General features: G+C 42.6%; 1 protein-coding gene across 4 annotated transcripts in view; it reads left to right on the plus strand.

Annotated features, from left to right (window-relative positions):
* Positions 1-255: 255 nt before the first annotated feature.
* The window catches only part of LOC120929394 (E3 ubiquitin-protein ligase TRIM39-like), a 23,044-nt gene continuing 4,770 nt past the window's right edge, over positions 256-18,529 (plus strand). Inside the window, exons 1-6 of one of the 4 annotated variants that reach the window (XM_040340797.1) lie at positions 577-713; positions 6,405-6,516; positions 7,182-7,603; positions 10,566-10,661; positions 11,057-11,275; positions 14,641-14,663. In XM_040340797.1, coding sequence (XP_040196731.1) covers positions 7,184-7,603; positions 10,566-10,661; positions 11,057-11,275; positions 14,641-14,663 — 758 coding nt within the window. In that variant the 5' untranslated portion in view covers positions 577-713; positions 6,405-6,516; positions 7,182-7,183. Of the gene's footprint in view, positions 471-570; positions 714-6,404; positions 6,517-7,181; positions 7,604-10,565; positions 10,662-11,056; positions 11,276-14,640; positions 14,664-18,529 lie in introns of those variants that run through there. The other 3 variants (XM_040340795.1, XM_040340798.1, XM_040340796.1) reach the window with 3 other exon arrangements.

The following is an 18,529-nucleotide window of genomic DNA, read 5'->3' on the forward strand; positions in this document are numbered from 1 at the left end:
AAAACTTGGGATTTTCTTTTACTTTCAATTTTGATGATAACGGTAATAAGAACGAATAGTGTGGGCGAATCTCCCTAAGGAGGGGGGGGGGTTAACAAAAATGCCTTCATAATTGACTTGTGTATTTGTATTTCTTGGTTTGTCACAATACTTTCCACAATGAGGAGTAGAAACATTTTAATGTGTGTGAAAGGGAAAGGTAGAAAACGAATTGGTTAAATCTGAGATTCGTGAAAGAGGCGTGGCCATTGGCCGTATGTGGAGCTTTCAACTTCCGGGTGAGGTTTGTTTTGCCCATCGGCCGCATGTGAACAGGACACTGATTGGTGGAGCGGGATGTGAGGGGACTGCAGTGTGCGGCTTTCAACTTCCGGGTGAGGTTTGTTTTGCCCATCGGCCGCATGTGAACAGCTCGCTGATTGGCGGAGCGGGATGTGAGGGGACTGCAGTGTGCGACTTCCAACTTCCGGGTGAGGTTTGTTTTGCCCATCGGCCGCATGTGAACACGACACTGATTGGCGGAGCGGGATGTGAGGGGACTGCTGATTGGCGGAGCGGGATGTGAGGGGACTGCTGATTGGCGGAGCGGGATGTGAGGGGGACTGCTGATTGGCGGAGCTGGTTGTGAGAGGAATGTAGTGTGCGGCTTCCAACTTCCGGGTGAAGTTTGTTTTGGTATCTGGGGATCGTGCCCTACGGGCGGTTCTAGTGCTGTGAGTCCATTTTCTGTCCCTCTGGCTTTGTTTTATTACAGTTTAGAAGATGCATTTATAGTTGTGTATTTGCATTCCTCAATGTGTCACTGTTTTATTGGAATCTTTCAAGCCAAGGGGTCTCTCTGTTGTATTCAGCCAGTGAACGTGTTATATTCAAAGTGTGTTTAAGCAGGGACTATGAGGTGTCAGTGCATGTAAATGGCTTTGCATAATTTCCACTCTTTTGAGTTTTCTAAGAAGTTGTAGAAAGCTTAACCACTTCAGCCCCAGACCATTTGGCTGCCCAAAGACCAGAACACTTTTTGCGATTCGGCACTGTGTCGCTTTAACCACTTAAAGCGGGGGTTCACCCATCAATTTAACAGTTTGAAAAAGCAGTTACATTCCTGGCATGCCGGGAATGCTAACTGTCACATTGGTTGTGCTGTCAAACCATCCAATGGCTGGTGTCATAACTGATCACATGTGCAGCATCATGGCAGTTAAAGATTAAAGGGGTGGTTCACCCTAAAAACGACTTTTTTTTATTACAATGGCCCCCTACATTACAATACGATTAAGGCTCTTATTATTTTTTTGAAGCTGTACATACCTTTGTACAGCATATTCACCCGTTGCGAGGAGTGGGCGTTCCTCACATGTCTGTGATTGACATTTTGCCCAAAAACTAGCTCCCCCCGTCGCGTAAGCCGCGTCACGATTGGCGACAGTCGCCGAACGGCGATGCGCACGCGCAGTATAGCGCCGACTCGCCGTTCGGCTCCTTTCGCCAACCGTGACGCGGCTTACGCAACGGGGGGGAGCTCGTTTTTGGGCAAAATGTCAATCACAGACATGTGAGGAACGCCCACTCCCGCGGGACTCGCAACGGGTGAATATGCTGTACAAAGGTATGTACAGCTTCAAAAAAATAATAAGGGCCTTAATCGTATTGTAATGTGGGGGGCCATTGTAATAAAAAAAAAGTTGTTTTTGGGGGTGAACCACCCCTTTAAACAGAGGCCAAGACGCGCCTTAGCAGCCGTCAATCAACTCCTCTTCGCTTAGAAACGCCCATTCCCCGCTCGGAGACGCAAAACAAGGGCTTTTATAACGATAAGTACAAGTAAAAAAAAAAACAGCATACTGCAGATGTTAGCAGTATGCTACAGCTAATGTCAAAAAGTGGATTTTTGGGTGATCCTTCGCTTTAAGGACCACCTCCTGCACATTTACGACGGCAGAATGGCATAGCTGGGTACATGCACGTACCTGTACGTTGCCTTTAAGAGCCCAGCCGTGGGTCGCGCGGACCCGATCGCCGCCGGTGTCCCGCGATCGGTCACAGGAGCTGAAGAACGGTGAGAGATGTGTCTAAACACACCTTCCCCGTTCTTCACTGTGGCAGTGACACTGATCGTCTGTTCCCTGATATAGGGAACGATGATCAGTGACGTCACACCTACAGCCACACCCCCCTACAGTAAGAATTACTCCCTTAGACCCCTTTCACACCGAAGCGTTTTTTACAGCGTTTTAGAGTTAAAAATAGCGCTTATAAAACGCTCTCCATGCATCTCGATGGACACCCTTTCACACGGAGTCCTGCAAGCAGCATCTTTGGAGCAGCTTTTGGGCGCTGAAAAAAAACACTCCAAAAACGCCCCTCTCCATTGAAATGAATTGAAAGCACTGTAAAAACGCTTTACCCTTTCACACTGAGGCACTGCAAAAACGCCCTAAAACGTTAGCGTCTTAGCGGTGCTTTACCAGCACATTGGGATTGCAGATGAGGCTTCGCTCAAAAAACGCTGTAATAACGCTCGAAAAACGCCCCAGTGTGAAAGGGGCCTTAGGGCACACTTAACCCCTTAGCGCCACCTAGTATTTAACCACTTCACTGCCTTTGTCATTTTCACAGTAATCAGTGCATTTTTATAGCACTTTTCGCTGTGAAAATGACAATGGTCCCAAAAATGTGTCAAAAGTGTCCGCCATAATGTCGCAGTAACGAAAAAAATTGCAGATCGCCGCCATTAGTAGTAAAAAAAAAAAAATATTTATAAAAATGCCATAAAACTTTCCCCTACTTTGTAAACTAAGGATGAGCTCCAGTGTGTTCGCATGGTACATGTGCAGAGCACGCCAGGAAGTCTGTACGTCGCTGCGCTAATCACAGCCAGGGAGACATTGTCCCGATGCTCGGCTGCAGAGATCGGGAAATGTCTCCCTGGCTGTGATTAGCGCAGCGCAGAATTCCTGGCGGGCTCTGCACGTGTGCTATGCGAACACGCTGGAGCTCATCCTTATTGTAAACGCTATAAATTTTGCGCAAACCAATCGATAAACGCTTATTGCGATTTTTTTTTTTTTTCTTTTTTTTTTTTTACCAAAAATAGGTAGAAGAATGCGTATCGGCCTAAACTGAGGGGAAAAAAAAAGTTTTTGTTTTTTTTTTGGGGATATTTATTATAGCAAAAAGTAAAAAATATTGAATTATTTTCAAAATTGTCGCTCTATTTTTGTATATAGCGCAAAACATAAAAACCACCAAAAGAAAGCTCTATTTGTGGAAAAAAAAAGGACACTAATTTTGTTTGGGAGCAATTATCAGTTAAAGTGACGCAGTGCCGAATCGAAAAAAGGGGCAAGGTCCTAAACCTGCATAATGGTCCGGGTCCTAAGTGGTTAACTGAAAATTGCGCGGTCGTGCCTCCCAAACAAAATTTACGTTGTTTTTTCCCCACAAATAGAACTTTCTTTTGGTGGTATTTGATCACCTCTGCGGTTTTATGGCGGACACTTTGGACACCTTTTGGCACTATTTTGGGACCATTAACATTTATACAGCGATCGGTTCTATAAAAATGCACGGATTACTGTGTAAATGTGACTGACAGTGAAGGGGTTAACCAGTAGGGGGCTAGGAAGGGGTTAAGTGTGTCCTAGGGATGTGTTCTAACTGTAGGAGGGCGTGGCTTACTGTGACATGACCCTGATCGCTGCTCCGGATGAGAGGGAGCAGACGATCAGTGTCCTGTCAGATTCTTGTTTACACATGCATCCCCCGTACTGTGCTCCGTGACACACGATCGCGGGACACCGGCGGACATCGGGTCCGCGGGCACGATCGCGGTAGGGGCGTGCACGCTTGCCGCCGGCAAATTTAAATGGATGTATATATACGCCCATTTGCTTGTCCGTGCCATTCTGTCGACGGAAATGTTTGTGTGGTGGTTGGCAAGTGGTTAAAGCGGTAGTAAATGCCACATTTCGATTTTTTTTTCCTTGCCTAGGTAAAATGAATATCTCCTAAACATGCACCGTTTAGGAGATATTCTAGCGAACAACAGCTGGTGACGTCCCCGGCGCACATGCTCCAAAGGAACGGCATACTCATACTCATGTCGTTCCTTCAGAGCTGTGTGCCGTGGCTGAGACTCCAGCTCGCATGCATCAGAGTGAAGTGATCTGGCTAGGCCATTCAAGTGGCCGTGAACCTGGATGGAACCCCCCGGGTGAAGATGGAAGCCCCTGCAGTGGTGATGGCGTTTCTCAAGGCAAGTCTTTCATAATGTGCTAGTATGTGGCGCATACTAGCAAATTATGGTATTCCTTTGCAGGGAGAAACTTATTTTTTTCCAAATGTTTACTACCAACTTCAAAGAATAAGTTTACTTTTTTTTTTTTTATTATTATAAATGCACATTTTTTTGCAGGTAAAAAAATGTACATATATTATTATTTCTTGCAGGCGCCTGTAAAGCATTGCACCAGTGATCAGCAGATGTCCTGCAAATCTGTCAGTGTATCGGCTTCCTTATACCTCGTACGAGGAAGCCGATACTTTCTGACAGGAAGACTTGATGAACTGCCACAGTGCCGTGGTAGTTAAATGAAAACTACAACTTGATGGACCTTGTAATTTTCCATTCACAAGGGCACTGTGAACGAGTGACGCAGCTGGGTGTCTTTTTAACCACTTAAGCCCCGGACCAATATGCTGTCTAAAGACCCAAGGTGTTTTTACAGTTCGGGACTGCGTCGCTTTAACAGACAATTGCGCGGTCGTGCGACGTGGCTCCCAAACAAAATTGGCGTCCTTTTTTCCCCACAAATAGAGCTTTCTTTTGGTGGTATTTGATCACCTCGGCGGTTTTTATTTTTTGCGCTATAAACAAAAATAGAGCGACAATTTTGAAAAAAATGCAATATTTTTTACTTTTTGCTATAATAAATATCCCCCAAAAACATATATAAAAAAAAAATTTCCTCAGTTTAGGCCGATACGTATTCTTCTACCTATTCTTGGTAAAAAAAATCGCAATAAGCGTTTATCGATTGGTTTGCGCAAAATTTATAGCGTTTACAAAATAGGGGATAGTTTTATTGCATTTTTATTAATTTTTTTTTTTTTTACTACTAATGGCGGCGATCAGCGATTTTTTTTTCGTGACTGCGACATTATGGCGGACACATCGGACAATTTTGACACATTTTTGGGACCATTGTCATTTTCACAGCAAAAAATGCATTTAAATTGCATTCTTTATTGTGAAAATGACAGTTGCAGTTTGGGAGTTAACCACAGGTGGCGCTGTAGGATTTAGTGTACACTTAGTGTGTGTTTACAACTGTAGGGGGGTGTGGCTGTAGGAATGACGTCATCGATCGAGTCTCCCCTATAAAGGGGATCACTCGATCGATGCAGCGCCATAGTGAAGCACGGGGAAGCCGTGTTTACATACGGCTCTCCCCGTTCTTCAGCTCCGGGGAGCGATCGCGACGGAGCGGCTATAAACAAATAGCCGCGCCGTCGTCCCGGATCGCTCCCCGAGGGAACCCGACCGCCGCGTGTAGCGGGGGGGCGTCCCGATCGGACCCCCGACCCACGTCTAGGCAGGGACGTACAGGTACGCCAATGTGCCTGTACGTGCCATTCTGCCGACGTATATGTACATGCGGCGGTCGGGAAGTGGTTAAATATGTGACAGCTAGCGGGGAAGGAGAAGATCGCAGCTAGCTGTCAGATCGGGGAGCTGTCAATTTGTAACATGTTACACCCTGAATATGCGTGTAACATGTTTTACGAAAGGTGAACTTTTCCGTTAACTAAAGGCTCGGTTTTTTTATTTTGTTCGTTTTTTTAGTTTTGTATTGCATGGAGTGGGGTTATAACATTTGTCAGGTTTTTATCGCTGTATGTGCCCTCATTGGGGAGGTGCGCCCTCTTTATTTGTCCTGTTTACTATTATCTTTGAAAGTGAAAAAAAATCCCAAATGTTGGGTAATCACCAGAACAGTAATGGAGGGGAAATCTTCCACTGTAGATCTGGTGTAGATCAGGGATTTCCTCATTTTTGGAAGAATTTCCTCTCACTTCCTGTTTTTTGTTTATGGGACAGGAAGTGAAGGTAAATCTCCATAACCCCTATACAAAATGTTAAGTAACAAGTTTTACCTTTTAGTTCTACCTTAAAGCTGAGCTCCATGAATTTGCCACATGGTCAATGTACTGGCATACTATGAGTTAAAGTGGTTGTTAACCCACTTTCAGAAATGTACATTATCTGTTCTGTCTCTAATGCAGTGCCTCCCTGTCTCTGTGTTTCATAAAAAAAAAAAAACCTCCTTCACCTTGTATATCTCACGGCAGCTCCCAGTGCTCATGTAACCGCCTGTGTCTCCTCTATGCCGTCTCTCTTGCAGAAGTAGCTGACGGGCCTAGATTTCCCCGCTGACGTCGGCGGGACACGAGGAGGAGAGGAGATACGGCAGGTCACGTGATCACTGGGAGCCGCCGTGAGATACGGCGAAGGAGGTATTTTTTTTATCAAAACACAGAGACAGAAAGGATAGTATACAAAGCTATATGTTATTCCTGGAGCAGGATAGTGAGGGGGACAGAGGAGACAGACACAGATGACGGAGGCACGTAAACAGACCACGGTATCAGGGGCTCTGCAGCCATGATTATTGTGGTCTGTTTGCAGAGGGGAAGGTATAGCCAGGCAGGATCAGCCAGGTATTTTAGGGAATACAGGGGGCCAAATTACACAGCACAAGCACCGTGCTGTATAACATGGAAACGAATCTGTGTGTTTTTGTTATTTTTTTTTGTGCTCTCAAAATTCAGGCATTTAGTAGAAAAAAAAGGTGGACAAAGATTTGATGAAAATGTAGCCTTGTGCAGGGCACAGAATCAAGTTTGCTTTACTTCACCCTTCCGCAGCACATGGTCACCTTTTTAATTTCATCGCCCAATGTAAGCTATATTATCCAGGGCAGCTTCTCCTGCTTGCATCAGCTGAGTGGTGCTGTGAGGGCATGAAGGGGAGGTGAGTATGTTGTGCTGGGTAGATGATATTGGTGAACCCTTTACTGCATTGCCTTACGTGGGCAAAGCATATTGGTCTTGTCATTGTAAAATGGAATTGCCTAAATATAGATAAATGTTTATATATTTTTTTTTGTTTTAACCAACAGGGATGGCTCTTGCAAATAGCAACCCAGTTAAGGATTTGCAAGATGAAGTCACCTGTGCTATATGCCTGGATCATTTCAAAGACCCCGTTTCGATAGAATGTGGTCACTGCTTTTGCAGAGCCTGCATCGTCCAAACATGGAGAGGTATTCGGACCAATTTTCCTTGTCCTCAGTGTCGAAAGACATCCAAGTGTAAATTTTTGAGACCAAACCGTCTTCTGGAGAATGTAGTGGACATTTCTAACCGTCTGCTTTTTACTAAAGAGAAAGAGGAATGTATAAAGCATTGTAAAAAACACCAGGAGCCACTAAAGTTTTATTGCCAAGTTGATGCAGAAGAAATTTGCGTGATATGCAGGGAGTCTGTGGACCACAGGAGCCATGTTGTATTGCCAGTAGAGGAAACGACCACAGAATTTAAGGTGAAATAGCATTTCATTTTGGTTATAATGTATTAGAGGTGTAGAATTTTAAACTGGACTTTTTATCAGTTAAACATTCAGCATAAGTTTATGCAGCATTAATGACACAGTGTTCTAAAAAAAGTGTTTATTTATCCCCTTGTCTACCAAGTTACGTTTATAAACATTCTGTAAACTGCGATATCTCAGATAGTGTGTCCTCTCACATGTTTCGGGAGGCAGACCCAGGGTTCCAGGAAGTAAATTGTACTTATTGAAAATGGCTACTGTGAGAAGAAAGTAGAGGGGAATAAGGTTCGCAAATACAAAAACCTGCGATTATCATAATTTTCTGTAGATTTCCATTACTAAACATTCCTAAATGTGCCTATGTTGTCATTTTTAAGATCAGGGTAAAGTTTATTTTTAATGCTACACGTTAACACACCACAGCAGATCGCCAAAACTCTTGACGCTTTAGGGCTTGGCGATCACTTGTGGTAAGTTAAGAAATGCACATTATGTTAAAGCAGTGATTCTCAATTCCAGTCCTCAGGCCCCCCCAACAGGTCAGGTTTTCAGGATTTCCCTCAAATGAAAAGGCTGTGGTGATTACTAAGGCAGTGAAACTGATCAAATCACCTGTGCAAAATAATGGAAATCCTGAAAACCTAACCTGTTGGGGGGGCCTGAGGACTGGAATTGAGAAACACTGTGTTAAAGGAACACTAAAGGCACAATTTTTTTTTTTTTTTTAAATAACAAACATGTTATACTTACCTCCACTGTGCAGCTCGTTTTGCACAGAGTGACCCGGATCCGTGTCTTCTGGGGTCCCTCGGCGGCTGTCTCGGCTCCTCCTCGCAAAAGCTTTCCACCTTCATGCGAGCAAGCTCGCATGGTGGAAAGCTTTTGCGAGCGCGCTCCCGTGATACAGCAGCGGCCATAGCCGCCGACTGTATCACTCGGCCCCGCCCCCCGGCACGCCGCGTCAACCGCTGTGATTGACAGCAGGTCCAGCCAATGGCTGTGCTGCTATCAATCCGCCCAGCCTAGCCAATCAACGGCCAGGCTGGGAACCGAACACGATGACAAGCACGCACCCGGGACTTTCGAACGGTCAGGTAAGTAAAACGGGGGCTGGGGGGGCGGTGCTGTTAGATTTTTTTTACCTTAATGCATAGGATGCATTAAGGTTAAAAAACTTTTACCTTTACAACGCCTTTAAAGCGGATGTAAACCTTTACAGGAGGAGCTGAGCGGCCATGTGATCTCCCCTGCTGAAGTCAGAGGGACATCACGGTCCCTCCTGCAGTAGCCGTGTCTTATGCCGCGTACACACGGTCGTTTTTTGTCTTGTAAAAATACGTCGTTTTTTCTCATGAAAAAAAACGAAGTTTTTCAAACTTCATTTTAAAAAACGACGTTGCCTACACACCATCGTTTTTTCAAAATGCTCTAGCAAAGCGCGGTTACGTTCAGCACGTACGGTGGCACTCTGTTCCATTCAAGCTTGCATCATAACTTGCTTCTGAGCATGCGCGGGTTTAAAAACGTTGTTTTAAACGTAGTTTTAGCCTACACACGATCATTTTTTATGACACAAAAAAACGACGTTTTGAAAAACGACACAAAAAATAAATTGAAGCATGTTCGAATTTTTTTTTTGTCGTTTTTCAGAAGACATAAAACAACGTTTTCCCCACACAACACGGTCATTTTAAATGACGTTTTTAAAAATGTCGGGTTTTTTTTCATCACAAAAAACGACCGTGTGTACGCTAAAAAGCAGCTGCGAGTCACGTGACAGGCCTGGAGGCAGCTCTAAATAGCTATTTACGCTGCTCATTTTTAGAAAGGATTTACACAGTGACGTATGCCAGCCTCTAATAGAGAGGCTGGCGGTTTAAAAAAAAAAAAAAGTCTCAACAAACACTTTAACGTCAAGGCTTTTGCCTTAGACCCCTTTCACACTGGGGCGTTTTTCAGGCTCTTTAGCGTTAAAAAAAGCACCTGAAAGAAGCTGCATCTGCAATCCCATTGTGAAAGCCCAAGTGCTTTCACACTGAGGCACCGCACTTGCAGGGCGTCAAAAAAAGTCCTGCAAGCAGCTTCTTTGCAGCGCTTTAGAAGCGTTGAATACATGGCTCCTAAAGCCCCCTTCCCATTGAGGGAGCTTTTTTTAACGCCAAAGCGCCTGAAAAACGCCCCAGTGTGAAAGGGGTCTTAGCGGCGCTTTACCAGCATTTTTAGGGTGCTGGTAGTGTGAAAGGGCTCTGAAAGCACTCAGGCTTTCACATTGGGATTGCAGATGAGGCTTCTTTCAGCGCTTTACAGGCTTTTTTTAACGCAAAAATGCCTGAAAAACGCCCCAGTTTGAAAGTGGCCTAACCTAAAAAAAAAATAGAATATATTGCAAATTACTAGGACTTGCATATGTGGCGGCTGTGTTTTGGTGTGTTTTTTTTTTTTTTTTTTTCTTTTACCAACTGGTAATCCTGAGCATAATATTCTTCCTGTCCACGTTTTTCTCCACTATCTATAAGGACAACCATGGTTGTCACACATGTCTGATCTTGTTCATCTTTATTACATGGTGGATTTGTGGTTGTAAACCCTTAAATATACCATGTTACGTGATTAGCCTTAGTTGATACACAGAAATTAAATACATCTTACTATATAAATTGTATCAATCTACACATTTGTCTAGCCCTACATTATGGAGATTCCATCAAGGGATTGTTGTACCACCTTTTACCCTTTTATATAATGTCTGTAGTAGTTGTGCAAAACTGGGATTACTAGTGGAAATATATTGCTGAAGATTAAAGAAAAAAAAAACACTGCAATTCGGCATTTAGCAGCCTGAAAACTGAAATGTCAGTTTAGGTGTATTTTCTTTTTCTCTATATCAACGGGAATGTAGAATCTTTTCTGTCTTTTTAATATTGATCCTTTTTAATCTATTTTTCCAATACAGATTGACATTCAGGAACGCCTGAAAGCATTGAGGAGTACAGCTGCAGATATAAAAAAAATCAAAGATGAAGAAGAGAAGACCGCTTGTAAACTTCAGGTGTGTAATACTTGGCTCCACAAAAAAAAAGTGTTTTTTTGTCCAGATTTGTATAGGTCGGCCTCAATTTCACTTTTGCATTAGTATAAATGAATATTATTTTTCCAAGTCTGATGTTGAAGGGTTAGTTTACCTTCTATAATTATATCATCATAGAGTATAATTGTGATGTTGAAAAATATTACAGGGAAAATATGAGCTAGGAACATTCTTTTATTAATATGTGTTTATTCATGGCCTATAATGTTGTTTAATATTTTAAATATTGACCACATTTGATTCACAGTTGTAAAAAGTGTTTTTTTTTTTTTTTTTTTGTCTGTATGGTTTTCCTAAATGAGTGTCTATGGAAGTGTTACAGAGTTTAAATTGGTAGCTTTTATTCTTCCTTCTAGGATGAAATTGTGCAGAAACTTAAAATGGTGGCTTCAGAATTTGAAGCATTACGACAGCTTTTAGCTGATCAAGAAAAACACATTACCCATCGCTTGGAAAACATGCAAAAAACTGTTATGCAGAAACATAAAGACAGAATTTCCCAGCTAAATGCACAGCTGTCATCCACTCAGAAAACAATTCATGACCTTGAAAACCATGCTGGTGCTTTTTGCCAGGTGAGAAATGTTTGGTATTCTGATGTGTTTTTAATCCAATGTTTTCTGATCGTATGTCTGAGCACCAGATGTAGGAAGTCCAGAGCACCATTTTGTACTTAAAAAAAAAACTCCTGGTTTTCAATGAATGCGTAAGGGGGGTTGCTTTTTCAGATTTAGCAAAAGTACCATTCTTGGAACATTGATGGGAGCAAATTCCAAATCTGCTGTGCATCAGCTAAAGTATGAGATGTTATAGTCCAGCCACACCGTATAAGAGCACATGTCTTTTCTTTTTGTGGGAATAATATTGATATGGGAGAATTGCTAAGTTTTGAACCTTGTACACTACTGTGCAAACGTTATAGGCAGGTTTGAAGTAATGCTGTAAAGTAAGAATGCTTTCAAAAATATATTTTGATTACTTTGCATTTTTCAAATTGATAAAAAATAAACAAATAGAAGAAACATTTAAATCAAATACACACTTGCAAGCTGTTTTTTAAGGAACTCGGCAGGTAGGTTGTTCAAAACATCTTAAAGAACGAACCACAAAAATTCTGTCTCTTTATTTAATCCCAGACAGACTCGTTAATGTTGATCAGGGCTATGTGGGGGCTACTTGTCCTTCTTTATGCTGAAGATAGTTCTTAAAGCGGAGCTCCACCCAAAATGGGTAAGCTCCGCTTGGCTCCCTCCCCCCAATGCCACATTTGCCAACTTTTGAGAGGGAGCAGGTACCTGGTTTTGACACATACCTGCTCCCACTTCCGGCTGAGTTAATTGCAATGAACTGAGCCAGAAGTTCACCCACCTGCCATTTTGGATTAGTATCTGCCTGTATTTCTCAGCATTGAGGATTCTTCTGTTCTTTTGTTTCCATTTTGTTAATTGTTAAAAAAAATAAACTATTATCACTTCTGGAAGCATCCTCCATTTACAGCATTTTTTTCACACCTGCCTAAAACTTTTGCACAGTACTATATATACTATATGTCAGCATATTCTTTCTCTCACGCCTTTTTTTTTTTTTTTAACCATAGGTAATTTTGGGAATGCTGGGATTTCTCTTTCGTTCATAGACGGACACAGCCTTCATTGTTACTCTGGGGGGTGCTGCTGTGTGCTGCTGTGTTCTATGAGGTAATTTTTACCTCAGACAGCGGCCGTCTTGGAAATCTCCTTGGTAACGCTGTGATTCTTTTCTGAGGTAACAGACAAAGCAGTCAGTGCTGCTGTGTTCTATGAGGTAATTTTTACCTCAGACAGCGGCCGTCTTGGAAATCTCCTTGGTAACGCTGTGATTCTTTTCTGAGGTAACAAAGCAGTCAGTGCTGCTGTGTTCTATGAGGTAATTTTTACCTCAGACAGCGGCCGTCTTGGAAATCTCCTTGGTAACGATGTGATTCTTCCCTGAGATGACTCGGCACAGCCTCTGGTCAGTTTTAGTGCTGTTACAGTTTTAGTGCTGTGAATCTTCCATGAGGTGAATACACATCACAGTCAGCACATCAGAGCACACCTGAGGTTTTTCAGCTCCCTCTGCAGCTGGGTGGGGTGGTGAATACCGGGGGCCCCCATGCTCTGCAATAGCAGCAAGGAGGTGACCAGTGGGTTTTTTTTGTCCTGCCTTGCAGGGTGGGTGACTCAGCGCTGACACTATGGAACTCAAGCTATGCCTGAGTTAACCCTTAACGCCCCTCCCCCTGCCACATCTGTTATGTTGGCTGTCCTGGGTTTCTTGCCAGGTTTGAAGCAGCTAGTGCCCGGATGGGGGGTAAAAAAGCGCCCCCTCCCTGAAGCCTGCTTCTGGGGATGACACAGAATCGCTGTTTTTTTCTGGTTCTGTTATGTCAGAGGCTGCGGGTTTTAACCCTTATGGATAGTGAGGATGAGTACTATATATACTATATGTCAGCATATTCTTTCTCTCACGCCTTTTTTTTTTTTTTTAACCATAGGTAATTTTGGGAATGCTGGGATTTTGTACACAGATGCTCCATGAACTCTGCAACATATTAACCACTTGACCTCTGGTATATTTACAACGCCCCCCCCCCCCCCCCCTTAATGACCAGGCCATTTTTTGCGATACAGAACTTTTATTTTAACTGACAATTGTGCAGTTTTTTTTGCCACAAATGCTTGCTTTTGGGTGGTATTTGATCACCATTGCGTTTTTTTTTTTTTTTTTTTTTTTTTTTTTCTGTTTTTTGTTTTTTTGCGCTGTAAACAAAAAAAATATATATTTTTATAAATAGATTTTTTCTTTTCTACTTTAAAACATATCCAATAAATAAAAATTAATCCAATTTCTTCATAAATGTAGGCCAATATGTATACTGCTACATATTTTTTGGTAAAAAGAAAATTCCAATAAGCGTATATTATTGGTTTACGTGAACGTTAGAACATCTACAAACTATGGGATATATTTATGGAATTTTTATACTAACAATGGCGGCGATCAGCGGCTCAGCGATCAGTCATTTCCCCTAGTGAGTCCACCCCCCCTACAGTTAGAACACACCCAGGGAACATACTTAGCCCCTTCCCCGCCCCCTAGTGTTAACCCCTTACCTGCCAGTGGCATTTTTATAGTAATCCAATGCATTTTTATAGCACTGATCGCTATAAAAATGCCAATGGTCCAAAAAATGTGTCAAAAGTGTCCGCCATAATGTCGCAGTACCGAAAAAAAAAATCGCTGATCGCAGCCATTACTAGTAAAAAAAAAATATATTAATAAAAATGCAATAAAACTATCCCCTATTTTGTAAACGCTATAACTTGGCACAAACCAATCAATAAACGCTTATTGCTATTTTCTTTCTACGAAAAATATGTAGAAAAATACGTATCGGCCTAAACCTGAGGAAAATTTAATTTTTTTTATATATTTTTGGGGGATATTTATTATAGCAAAAAGTAAAAAATATTCATTTTTTTTTTTTTCTAAATTTTCACTCTATTTTTGTTTATAGCGCAAAAACTAAAAACCGCAGAGGTGATCAAATACTACCAAAAGAAATCTCTATTTGTGGAAAAAAAAAGAACGCCAATTTTGTTTGGGAGCCACGTCGCACGACCGCGCAATTGTCAGTTAAATCGGCGCAGTGCCGAATCGCAAAAAGTGCTCTGGTCTTTGACCAGCAATATGGTCCGGGGGTTAAGTGGTTAATTGTTTTTAGGTTTCTCTTGGCCTTTTTGCAGGCTTGCGTTGCAGAAGAGTTGGAGCTGCATTCAGAGTTCTAATGTCTCGCCTGCCTTTGTGTTCTAGTGTGTTTAAAAGTATAAAACTTATGGATTCCGTGATTCCGTTTGGATAGAGTAGTATGCATTTCCTTGATTTTTAGCCTAACCGGTTTCTTCTCAATGTCTTCTAGGAATTGAAAGCTTCTTCAGCCAGGTAAATTTATCTGTAAAATTGCTTTAACTTGGTTGCTTTAAGCAACCCTGCAACCCGTTTGATGTGGTTTGGAGGGGGTGGGGGTTGTTGAGTTCCTGCGCCTATTCTATGAAAAAAAGGACCTGGGATAAATTTATGCAGTCTTAAAAATACAATCAAACCTTTGAGTGAAGCAATAAGTCTGATGTGGCCCTCTATGATATTGAGTTTGACACCCCTGCCCTAGACCATCCTTTCTTTCAAAGATGGTTTCAGAATTCCATCTCGGTGAGGATATTGTTCTACCATCTTTGTGCCCTGCTCCCAAGTACCCAAAGGATGCCTGGATTTTGTCAATGCCATTAGAGTGTACCTAAAAGCTACTGCTTCCATCAGACAGATTCCCTATTTGTCCTTGTACTGGGGTACTTGCAAAGGGCACCCCATTTCAAAATCCACAATTGCTCAGTAGATCCAAATCCCTTATGTTCTAAAACCTCTGGCGCGCACACACACCTCTAGATCTGTTAGTGTCCTGGGCCTTTAGACACCAAGCCTGTCAACCATTTCTGTAAGGTTGCCACCTGGTCTTCTGTTCATACCTTCTCAATGTTTTAGCAGGTGGTGTCTAATACTCTGCTGTAGCAGCTTTTGGCTGCAAGGTGCTTGCAGCAGCACTTTGAACCTAGGTCTTTTACCCTTTATTGTGTTCAACAGTGGCCACAATTCTGCTTGAACTAGTTGTTGGCACACATTTATATTCATTGCTCGGAGATGTTCTGTATGAATAAGATGTCTGCCCTGTTCTGTACAATAACGATAAGAGGAACGATATAAAGAGAATGATTAGGTTAGTGATATAGTGGGGTAGGATTATAGGGAGGCATCAGGCGGGGGGGGGGGGGGGGCATGTCCCTAAAAAGTGTAGGTCACCGGAAGGTACAAACCTGTAACCCATGGTGTATGACTAAGATGCCTGTGTCCTGTACTGTACTCAAAGATATGGAATTTACAGTTAAGTCAAAATTCTTCTGTTCCTGCTTGCATGATTAGCTCATGGATTTTCTCAGATATCTGAAAGATACAAGTCAAATTTTAGTTATCCAGTGCAATAGGAATTTTATTTTTGGTGTGATTACCATCTAAAGCAAGGGTGGCCCAGGGGCCACATTTGGCCCGCAAAGCCCTCTGATGTGGCCCGCAACCTCCTGCTTTGGAATGGTGGGTTGGAAAGCCCAGATCGCAGGTTGCCGACCCGCCATACCACAGCATCAGTGTTGTGAATGAAGCTGGTGGTAGAGGAAGAAAGTGGCTGCGGAACAGAGCCCCATAATCCGATGCTTCCTCTACAGCGCGGGCTTTGCCACAGTCTATGGCAAATTTCAGCTAACCCGCATGATAGACACAGATGCACTACGCTGCACCCGCGGTGTAAGTAAACCACAGAACATCAGTGTGAAAGCAGTCTTAAGCCCTTTTCACAAGATCAGCCCGACATAATAGGACCCTCATTTCACTTGTATAGAGCGACAGATGTCCGTTTACGCCCACCTACCTCCAATCTGAAAAACAGAAGGGAGTTCGTACCCTTTCATCTGGGCGGATCAGAGGGCCATAGCGTAGCCGTGACCTGTCATCCGCCCACTCTGCTCATTGTGGCCCTCGACTGGTTACCAAGTTAGTTAAGTGGCCCTCGCTCTTCAAAAGGTTGGGCACCCCTGATCTAAAGGTTAATTATGCTTAAGAAAACTTTCCTCATTGGAACACTGAATGTGCACCAGGTGGTTCTAATGAACACTGAATCTCATATTAAGAGCCCTTTTACACTGCAAGCACGTTAGCAGTAAAGCGCCAATAGTTTTAGCGCTGTTATAGCTGCGCTTTTTGGGTCCTAGCTAGATGCAGAGGAAAGAGTTAAAACCGCCCGCAAAGCACTTCTGCCGAAGCGCTTTCCATTGATTTCAATGGCAGGGGCAGTTAATGAGCGGTGTATGCACCGCTCCAAAGATGCTGCTTGCAGGAATTTTTTATTTTTGGCCCTGCAAGCTTACCGCCCCAGTGTGAAAGCACTCTGGCTTTCACACTGGAAGGCTTGAGAGGCACGTTACAGATGCTATTTATAGAGCCTGAAAAGTGCCTTCAGTGTGAAAGGTGTCTTAGAATTAGGACAATTACAATTATCCTGGGCACGATTCGATTCCACGATGCATCACGATTACTGCGCATGGTTTTTATCCAAAAAAAAAGTGTTTGAGGACCCGGGTCCTGCCCCAGGGGACATGTATCAATGCAAAAAAAAGTTTTAAAAACTGCAGTTTTTACGGAAGCAGTGATTTTAATTAGGGTTGTCCAGATACCGATACTAGTACCGGTATCGGGACCGATACCGAGTATTTGCGGGAGTACTCGTACTCGCGCAAATGCTCCCGATACCTAAATAGAATACTTTTTTTGTATTTATCAACATGTTCTATGAAAATTCTTTGAGTTTTTTACTACTGCGTGACAAGCAAATAAAACATTTTTATTCATTTTTACTCATTTTTATTCTTTTATAATGTCTTGAGTTAGAGTTCTTCATAATTCTAAAGAAAATATCCTTAGTCTGTATTGTGGTTTGAAAACTGTCACATGACATTTAAAAAAAGTATCGGTATTCGGTATCGGCGACTACATGAAAAAAAGTATCGGTACTTGTACTCGGTCCTAAAAAAGTGGTATCGGGACAATCCTAATTTTAATAATGCTTAAAGTGAAACAATAAAAGTGAAATTTTGTACCTGGGGGTATCTATAGTATGCCTGTAAAGTAGCGCATGTTTCCCATGCTTCGAAAAGTCCCTGCACAAAATGACATTTCTAAAGGAAAAAAAGTAACTTTAAACTACTCGCGGCTATAATGAATTGCCGGGCCCCGGCAGTACAGATAAGTCGTTGGGGGGGGGGGGAAACAGCATAGGTTTCCCCCTTAGTCCATTACGTCACATGTGCGGGTGACCCCGCCCCCTCTGACGCAAATGTCATTTTGTTTAGGGACTTTTCTAAGCACGTAAACATGCAATACTTTACAGGCATACTCTAGACACCCCCTAGGTACGAAATTTAAAGGGATATTTCACTTTTATTGTTTCACTTTAAACATTATTAACCACTTGACCACTGGGCACTTAAACCCCCTTAATATCCAGACCAATTTTCAGCTTTCGGTGCTCTCGCATTTTGAATGACAATTACTCAGACATACAACACTGTACCCAAATGAAATTTTTGTCCTTTTTTTTTTATTATTTTTTTTTCACAAATGGAGCTTTTTTTTTGGTGGTATTCAATCACTGTTGGGTTTTTTTTTTTTGCGCTATAAAAGAAAAAAGACTGAAAATTCGGTAAAAAAATTAATTTTTCTTTGTTTCTGTTATAAAATTTAGCAAATTTTTTTAATTTTTCTTCATAAAATTTGGCCAAAATTTATACTGCTACGTATCTTTGGTAAAAATAAGTACAATATGGTATTATTTGGTCTTTGTAAAAGTTATAGCGTCCACAAGCTATGATGCCAATATCTGAAAATTGTGCGGGGGTATTGCAGAGTATTGCGCAGGGGGTATTGCAGAGTATTGCGCAGGGGGTACTGCGCAGGGGGGTATTGCAGAGTACTGCGCAGGGGGGTATTGCAGAGTATTGCACAGGGTATTGCAGGGATCGCTGGATTTGTGACTGCAACAGTCACAGATCCAGCCCACAGCGCTGCTGACACCCGCTCTCTCCTCTCGCACTGTACCGATCGGTACAGAGAGAGGAGGGAGGAACCAGCATCATCAAATGACGCCGGTTTGTTCCGTCATTGGACGGAGCGATCACGTGGTAAACGGCCACTATCAGCGGTAATTT

Source organism: Rana temporaria, chromosome 2 (assembly GCF_905171775.1).
Source record: "Rana temporaria chromosome 2, aRanTem1.1, whole genome shotgun sequence".
NCBI classification, from domain to species: domain Eukaryota; kingdom Metazoa; phylum Chordata; class Amphibia; order Anura; family Ranidae; genus Rana; species Rana temporaria.